This window comes from Nuphar pumila, chromosome 6 (genome assembly GCF_984573655.1).
Source record: "Nuphar pumila chromosome 6, dmNupPumi1.hap1.1, whole genome shotgun sequence".
NCBI classification, from domain to species: domain Eukaryota; kingdom Viridiplantae; phylum Streptophyta; class Magnoliopsida; order Nymphaeales; family Nymphaeaceae; genus Nuphar; species Nuphar pumila.
This window is the reverse complement of record NC_143254.1, coordinates 126871034-126880020: the sequence shown is the minus strand read 5'-3', so window position 1 is coordinate 126880020 and position 8987 is coordinate 126871034. Positions and strand designations below refer to the sequence as shown.

At 38.5% G+C, this 8987-nt stretch overlaps 1 protein-coding gene across 1 annotated transcript; it reads right to left on the bottom strand.

Moving 5' to 3' along the window:
• Positions 1-1395: 1395 nt before the first annotated feature.
• CRR1 (Dihydrodipicolinate reductase, bacterial/plant) lies at positions 1396-6860 on the bottom strand. The gene is made up of 10 exons (XM_090010791.1): positions 6684-6860; positions 6382-6504; positions 6183-6257; positions 6034-6099; positions 5364-5459; positions 5140-5256; positions 2616-2708; positions 2027-2128; positions 1855-1941; positions 1396-1698 (listed from the first exon to the last, which is right to left on the bottom strand). Exons 1-10 carry the CDS (start codon positions 6792-6794, stop codon positions 1666-1668), a joined length of 903 nt encoding a protein of 300 aa, XP_089866917.1. The 5' UTR covers positions 6795-6860; the 3' UTR covers positions 1396-1665.
• Positions 6861-8987: the final 2127 nt, after the last annotated feature.

The window sequence follows — 8987 nt, the reverse complement described above, 5'->3', positions numbered from 1 at the left end:
CAACAATCTCTTGCCTGCTGGCAAACATTGGAGTTGAACTCAAGAGTTCATTGTTGAGACAGAGAGATCCATACTGGTTTCATCCCCGTGTCAGCTGGGCGTGATCATGTTTCTTTTTCTTACTTTTGGTACTTGATCTTTTTCTTATTTTGGTACTCAATGTGCCACTTTTTTGCTGTACCATGTTTGAATGTGTTGAATGGATTGGTGCTGCAATTCTGGCCATTCTGAAAATCTGCAGAACAAGGTGTTATGCCTGCCAAGCTGCTTCTCCTCATCTGATATAGCTTGCTGTATACCTATATTTGTAGTGATTATTGCTACTGTTAATTTGGAACAGGAGAACCTTATTCATGTATTGAAGATTGTCTTTACTTCATGAGATGTTTTCACCATGAAAATGACATTGGCTATGGGAGTCCAAAATTGTCTCATGTAATGGGGGTTTGGAAGCAGTCACTCGTTTGGATGCACTCACTTGAACACGAAAGTTGGAGTTGGGAAACTAAATTAAGCACCATGCAGTTTCCCTGCTTATCCTATTATTTTTGGATGAGTAATGCATCGAAAGAACCCCTTGAATAGTTTGGCAAGTGAGAAGTGTGAGCATGGCACCAACCTATGTCACAGGGACACGCCATTTTGGCTGCACGTCCTTGTGACACACCACCAGCACGCTGACACATATACCGACATGTATGGATATCATATTGATAGTATTTAATATTCAGTTAATACTTTTTTATGATATTTCAAAAATAATTTCTGTTGATTAAAAAAATTAGAAAAACCATGACCTTGTGTCTTATTTTGCAAAACAAATTCGAAACATGTCGAACTTGTGTCTTGAGTCTCCGGTTGTACCCATATCTTTGTGACATTGGCACCAACTAGGTGAGAAACTTCTGCTGCTTTCATTTTTCATCAGAAAGGCTCAAGCTTCATGCTTGGCATATTCGTGGGCACCTGAGCACAATATGGCACACTTGTGCATGTTCTGGCACTCGGGTGTCTCTTTTAACCCTTCCCCCTTATTTATTTTTTTCTGTTCAACCTGGATGTAGCTTCAAAATCCTATCTTTTTTATGAGGGCTATTCATGTCTTTATTGGAAATGAATCTGGGTCATGTTGGTTGCAAGCACACTGTCAATTTGGGTAAAGACCGACAACTTTGTTGATGAATCGGCCATTGGAAGTGCGATACCAGTGAGGGATCTTCTTTACATTGGAAACCATGAGAGAGAGAGATGGCAAAAGTAACCTTATCCTTTCTGGTACAACCTTTGATGGTTTCAACAGAGTTAATCTCACATAAAGTCGAGAACAGTCGAGGTTTCATATTATTGGCATCTTGTATCAGTCATGCGTTTGGAAACAAAGATAGAGCATGGATAAAACCAAATTTCAAATAAATTTAAACATTAGAAAATTGATTACATTTTCACCACTGTCAAAAACCCCAGGGATGATGGAAGAAAAAGAAAAAAGAGATAACATTGTTACAAAAATTTGCTCTTGATGGTTCCATCTTCTATGATTGAATTCATTGAAGCTCATTTTTTAAACAGGCAGAAGAGAATCAGTGTTGCTATCTTTACTCAGTAAAGCCATATGGTACTACCATGAATAACTGCCATGTTCAATCTACAAAGATTAATATGGCTCTATAAAAACTTCTCCAAACCATAGACCAAATTCTGGAAACAGTAGAAAAAAAAGAATAAATTCAATTGGCAGTGTTAACATATAAAAAAGAAAAAAAACCAAGTGAAAGAAGAGGATCAATCCAATTGGCAGTGTCAACATGCAAAAAAGAAAAAACTTTGGGATTCATGGAGAGAGGGAGAGAGAACCTTAAGGCGCACGACCTTCCTTATGGCTATGATTAGGCCTGGCATTAGGCTTTGCACATCTGTTATGTCATGTTTGATAGAGTAGACCTGCTATGTGCAACTAGTTGTTACTCTTTATTCTAATTTCAGTGCGACTCTCCGAAAAGCAGAAAGAAAATGACATATTAGATACCTCTCCTGGAGCTGAGAAATGAACTGTAGTGCTGGAAAGAAGACCTGGAAGGACCATACTGTGAACACGAATGCCGTCTTCACCTAGGAGTTGACCCCTTGCCTTGTCAAAGAAAATGAACAAAGAGATGGTTAGGAAACAAAGCATTCTGAATGCTTGAAAGTTCTAACAATTCCACTGAGGCATTAATGTTTACAGTGATTTTAAATATGGTGGAGCCACATGAATACGGCTGCGGATACGGGGATATGGCCATTTTTATGAAGTTTTCAATATGACTAGTATATAAGGGGGCCAAAATGGAGTATCTGTGCGACAAGAGCTAATTTTCTTCTGCTATACCAGCCAGATGTAAAGCACCCATCTTATGTACATGATGGTACCCGATTTGAAGATAACATCTCAACCAAAATAACTTGGGCTTTATTGTCTTAAAAGATAACATCTCAACCAAAATAAATTTTTTAAGGTGCTCATCTTACGTACATGATGATGGTGAAGTAATGGGTTAGTGACTGAGTTTCTGTATCTGCAAATTTCTTTTAGTAAAGAAACATAAATACCCAAGATTGGATAAACTCCCACCTACCAAGTTACTTGTTGAGAGGTCCTCTTTGTTGTATAGCTGACCAAGATTAGATAGGTTGTTGGCAATTTGTTCAGCGTCCATTGATGGAAGGTCCTGCAAATGAGCAGAAATTTGTGCTTGTCAAGGCACTTTTTGAAAACAGTTATATACATATGATAGCAGAAATCAGCTAAGACTATCAAATTTCTATGAAGATACAAATGTATAAGATTGTGCTACTCCAGGAGGAGCCATTTGATCTGGTGCTAATGATTTAAATAAATTATCTTTGTAGCTCCAAAGTGTTTCAGTTTATGCTCCTGTCTATTATTTGGATATACCAAGGTGTACAGTTTAACAAGACTACTATGAAATATTTGCTCATTGGCGGGGAAAGCTCTTCAGCTGTGGTTTATGGTCCTCTTGGCCCAATGGTTCATCTGGGGGAGAGATCGAGCTTCAAGAAATAGTGGATAACATCATGTTCACAAACTCAGGTATTCAGCTTTGACCACTGAGAAGGTTATGGTCAAAACTTCCACTTTTAAATGTTCAGTATCATCACTAACAGGAGATATGCATTACTGTTCTACATGAACTAATGAGAGAAGCTAGACCAAATGAACAATTTAGGATCCTTGAGTGCATTTCTTAACCAACACATTTGATTTATGGTTTCTCTTGGCCAAATGATTTGTCTGGGGAGAGATTGAGCTTCAAGAAATAGTGAATAAAATCATGTTAACAAACTCAAGTATTCAGCTCTGGGCTTTGCGAAGGTTATGGTCAAAACTGCGTTCTTAGGAGATATGCATTAACGTTAAGCTAGACCAAATGATCAATTTAGGATCCTTAAGTGCTTTTTGTTAACCACCACTTTTTTTAATAGGGTGGTTAGATATTCCACAAATATAATATTTCCATGTCTGGTTCCCTTGCAGTTCCACATGAGTCATACTATGAAACTTTGGGAGAGGGTGATTGAGTCTAGGTTGAGGAAGGTTGTCATGATATCGGAGAATCAATTTGGTTTTATGCCTGGAAGATCTACTATGGAAGCTATACATCTTCTTAGACAACTTATTGAGAGAAAGAGAGAGAGGAACAAAGATTTGCATATGGTTTTTATTGATTTGGAGAAGGCTTACGATAGAGTACCTAGGGACGTTCTCTGGTGGACAATGATGAAGAAAGGTGTTTCTCTCAAGTACATTAGTATAATTAAAGATATGTATGAAGGAGTAGTAACCAATGTCCGCACTTGTGGAGGGGTGACAACCAATTTTCCTATAACGGTTGGGTTACATCAAGGATCTGCTTTAAGCCCTTTCCTATTTGCTATAGTGATGGATGAGCTTACGAGATCAATTCAAGAAAATGTGCCGTGGTGTATGTTGTTTGCTGATGATATTGTTTTGATTGATGAGTCTAGAGCTGGGGTTAATGCTAAGTTAGAATTATGGAGACAGACATTGGAAGCAAGAGGTTTTAAGTTGAGTAAGAGTAAGACAGAATACATGGAATGTTGATTTAGTAAGCAACGAAGTAGTGATGGGAGTGTAGTGAAGCTTGGTGAGCACGAAATACCGGTGGATGATTCTTTCAAATATTTGGGATCTATCATTCAAAAGTATGGAGAAATTGATGGAAATGTAAATCATAGGATAAAGATTGGGTGGATGAAATGGAAGAGTGCAACTGGAGTGTTGTGCGATCGTAGAATGCCATTGCGGTTGAAGGGAAAGTTTTATAGGACGACTATTAGGCCCACTTTACTATATAGTACGGAATGTTGGGCTGCCAAAAGACATCATATTCAAAAAATGAGTGTAGCTGAGATGCGTATGCTGAGATGGATGTGTGGAAATACAATAAAAGATAAGATTCGGAACGAGGAGATACGTAAGAAGGTAAGCGTTGCACCCATTGAAAATAAGATGAGAGAGAATCGTTTACGGTGGTTTGGACATATTCGACGAAGGCCTAATGATGCTCCAGTTAGAAGGATGGAGAAATGGGAAAATATATTAGTTAAAAGAGGTCGGGGTAGGCCAAGGAAGACATGGATGGAGGTGATAAGAAAGGATATAAATGCTTTGAACCTCACCGAGGACATGGCATTGGATAGAAATGAATGGAGGAGAAGGATTCATGTGGAAGACCCAGAATGATTTTCTTTGTTGGTTCATATCGCCGACCCCAATTGTTTTGGGATGAAGGCGTAGTTGTTGTTGTTGGTTCCCTTGCAGTTCCACATGAATAAAAAGACATGCTAGTGAAAGTAAACATGTAAGCAGTCAAAACCCGGCTCTCAAATAAACTCTGTAACTTTAATAGGACTCAATGCACACAAGGCTTGCATTTCTAACTTATAAGCAGTTATGTTCAATCATTACTGATTCTCACTCTCCAACACAAAAGACCAAATTCACATAACTTGATTGAACTGTTAACTAGCTACTTGGAAGCAACCTAGCAAACAGATACACACATTAAAAAGGAAATTGTTTAAACAATTACAATGTGGGTTTTGATGTGGATGTACCGATGCATCTGGCCTGGACTCAACGATCTCCACATTATCATAATGGAAAGATGCATTTATAGCAGCTTGTTGAAGGAGTACAGAGCCGATTGATAGTGTTGGTGCAATGAGACAGCCCTTAGGAATGCTTATTTGGTCAAACACTTCTTGCAAGCTTGGGAAATGGATAACAATAGAGAAATATCAACAGTTTGTCATCATAAAAAAATCTCACCCAAGCTCACCATGCTCGCCTTCTCGCAGAATGCAGATAGTGCTGCCACCGTATCTAAACTAATACCAGGCACATAAACAACACTCTTCAGGCCGAAAGCTGTTGCCTGAATATCCAAGAAGAACAAGAACATTGTGACATGGCCATAACAAAATTGAAAGAAGAAAATGTTATGGCCATAAATCTCAAAACATGCTGAAAGAAGTAAAAAGGATCCATAATTGATGTACAAAGATTAATGCTCTGTTTGAGAGCCTTGAATCTGAGATGTGTTGTGGTTTTCCCCAGTGCTCTCATACTCTCTGCAGTTCGGGAGCAGTGGTGTTGCCAAAACACTGCATTGGGAATGGAGTTGGCAGTCCCAACACCACATTTCAGTACCATTCATAAGAGGATGCTTTTGGCAACTCTATCTTCAACACCATATTTTGGCAACAAATGGAAATGGTGTTTCCATCTCAATGCAAGGCTCCCAAAAAGAGCCTAAGACAAAAACCAATTTAAGTGGATTTTTACGAGAATGAAACTGGAACAAATTTTCAAATGTTGTATCTAATATATATTTACCATCACATTAATCAACTTAATCATAAAACAAGCTGTTACTGCTCAACAGTTTCAAATAACTAAACGGTATAACTCTAGAAAAGCAAAATGGAGAATATACTAAATAGACCAACCTGTTTTACGTTTTCATAAACAGTAGAAGGTTCAGTGAAGTCAACAACGACCCCATTTGCTTTGGACTGCCACCATTCAAAATACATTCTCAATTGTTACAGTACTTAACTTCAAAAATATCAACAATAATCAATATTATGATATTTACCTGAGAAATGGAGCCTAAAACCATAGTCAAATCACTAAGGATAGGAATCTCCAAAGGCTCCTCCATGTTGCAGATCTAATCATAAAGGAGAATAATTCCCATTGGAATTCTCAATGAAAAAGGAGAAATAAAATCACAAAAAGATTACTAAAAAGAAGGTCAAAAGGAGCAAAAAGAAAAACCAAAAAAAGAAGGGTACCTTTCCAGCATCCTCCCCTACTAGAACATTATCAACAGCAGCAGCTAGCTCCATTCCTCTAGCTTTAGTTATTGCAATTATTGCAGCCTTACCAATCTCCTTGGTTGCCCCATTAACAACCACCTTTTACCAACCAAATAAAAAGCAGGAAAAAGCAAAAAAATTACAAGAATTCCTGATATGTATTCAACTTTAGGTTAAACACCGGGTCAAAATATGAAGATGGTATGTGAAAAGGCCAAAGTGCTGCTTAGATTTTCACAGATAGGATTGAGTGGAGGAGAAAAGATGAAGTGGGTAACCTTGATATTGTTGGATTTGAATGGTCCCATTGAAGATGAGATGATGGTGTTCCATTTCTGGGGCTGTTTATAGTGTGAAGAAGCTTGCAGCGGGCAACCAATCGCCACCATCTCAAGCACTCTGCGGCACAATGCTTTGAAGAGGATAAGTCGGTGAACAAAGCCACTGAATTTTTCTGCCTCTGTCAGATTAAAGAAGAGACACTATAGCCGCGTCATGATGGGGTCATACCCGTTATGACCGTTTATTGTCAAACACCAATCACATTTAAGGCTTCAAATGGATCGGATATGGTTGCTATCCGATCCGATTCCGACATATTTTGAATTTTAATTCGGATCTAGCAAGATCCAGCCCGAATTTGACCCGTTTTCACCCCTTAACATTGTGACATGAGCATGAGTCAAGATTTTTCTTTGTATTGTACCCACTTATCTAGAAAAATAGGATAAGCCAAGATATGTTATGAGGAGCAACTGAAAATCCAGGGGTGAACATGGGCAGAGCGAGTCGGCCCTGTTAAGGAAACAAATGTAATTGTGTCCAATTAGGCAGTATAGATCTAATTTCAGGACAGGTTCGTAACAAATAAGACCGGATTTAGTTGGATCTAGGTCAGAATTAGGGAACAAAAGGTACGTTCGATGGCTTGTTCATGATTGAACAAAAAAGACAGAACGTAACACTGGTTCTGTTTATTGGTTTAGATTGTACTAGGATGTTGTGTTCAAAATATTAATTGTTTGATAATGATGTGTGGACAACTTGGACAATCATGGACAATGAGTCGGATTACTTCGTTTTGGATGGTATGACCCGATTAACCTGAGTGTCCGATTAACCTGAGTGTTTTAATATTAAAAAAATCTCATCAAAAAACTCATTCATTTAAATATCTTAAAAGATATGCAAAACTGAAATGTTCAGAAAATGAAAAAGGAAATGACATCTGAAAGTTCAAACCTCGAGTTTCATGAGGGAAAAACTAATTTTAAAATGGAAGATCATTGCCTTTGACGATTAAAGTGTTCTCGGTTTATCCAAATACCCTACAATATTAATGTGGTACATCATAAACCAATTTCATCAATTTCACATGAAAGCACCAAATAAGAACACAACGAATTTGGGGGAATTGCACAGCTAATAATTAAAAACAGTTGAGCGTCTGCAATTTATCTCTTGCAAATCTAAAACTGAGAGAGGGAAAACTCCATCTTATCAGGAAAGTGCAGTTCAAATTCCATAAGTGGAGCATCATATCGATTGACTTGATTTAAAGAATGCTAAGGGAGTTTGAAGTCAAGTTCCTTCGTATCACCCTTGTCATTTTGATCATGTTCTGTTACACATTAAGTTGGGAAAAAAAAAATGACATTATCTGTAACAACAAGGAAACACAGTCAGATTATGAGCTTAAAAAAAAAGAAATAGCCTCTGATGAAAAAGAAATCATGAGCCTTCCGTTTCCTCAAATATAAAAGAGTGAAAACGGTGGTCCATTTACCTTCATCATCCAGTTCGATCGAGATCGTCAGTTCAGACATCAGAGTGCAGAAAAGCAGAGGGCTTCCCCAAAATCTCCTCCATCGTCTTCACCTGCTCCCTCCGGACTCTGTAAAGGGAGAATGGCACTGGAATCTCCAACTGCTTCCTGCTGCCAGCAGCCTCCTCTGGAGGGTTCAACGGCTCAAAAAGGGGGATCCTGTTCTTCTTCTTCTCCAGTGGGGGCTTCCCGATCCACGGCCTCGGGTTCTCGGATCGTGAGTGGCTTCCTGGCAGATTTCTTCGGCGTCCGTGTTGTGGATGCCTTCTTGGCCGAGGAGGCATGCTTTCCTTCCGTCCGCAGATGGCGATGAGAACCAGAGTCGCAGAGAGAAGAGAGACGGGCACGTCCGACGAGGTTTATTTTATTTTATTTTTCAATTCGTACCCTCCGTCCCTGAGTTTTTTTTAAACCATTGTTTTAAGACTGAACCAGACACTTTTGAAAGGCAGAAAGACATAGAAAAAGTGATACAATGTGAAAATTGAACAGTTTTTTAGACCATTTCAAATGAGAGTTTTATAAAAAGTATACCTTTTGATAGGAATCATTCCTTTAGAAAGGTAAAAAAATATTTTCTATCAAAAAAATTATGATTTACACTCTTCACCACCACATCTCACTACCACCCATCATCACTCATTTGTCAAAAAAACTGCCCTCTCAGCCATCCATCATTATCCACCTCCCAAAAAAACTAAAAACTCCACCACCACCTCATAATGATTTTTCACTGCCACCGTCTTCACCATCCATC

Excerpts from the sequence above, each read along its gene's own strand:
- CRR1 (XM_090010791.1), bottom strand. The coding sequence starts at position 6,794 with ATGGTGGCGATTGGTTGCCCGCTGCAAGCTTCTTCACACTATAAACAG. Across the intron at positions 5,460-6,033 it reads TTTATGAAAACGTAAAACAG|GCAACAGCTTTCGGCCTGAA; the intron begins GTTGGTCTATTT and ends TTGGATATTCAG. Across the intron at positions 5,257-5,363 it reads TCTGCGAGAAGGCGAGCATG|GGCTGTCTCATTGCACCAAC; the intron begins GTGAGCTTGGGT and ends AGCATTCCTAAG.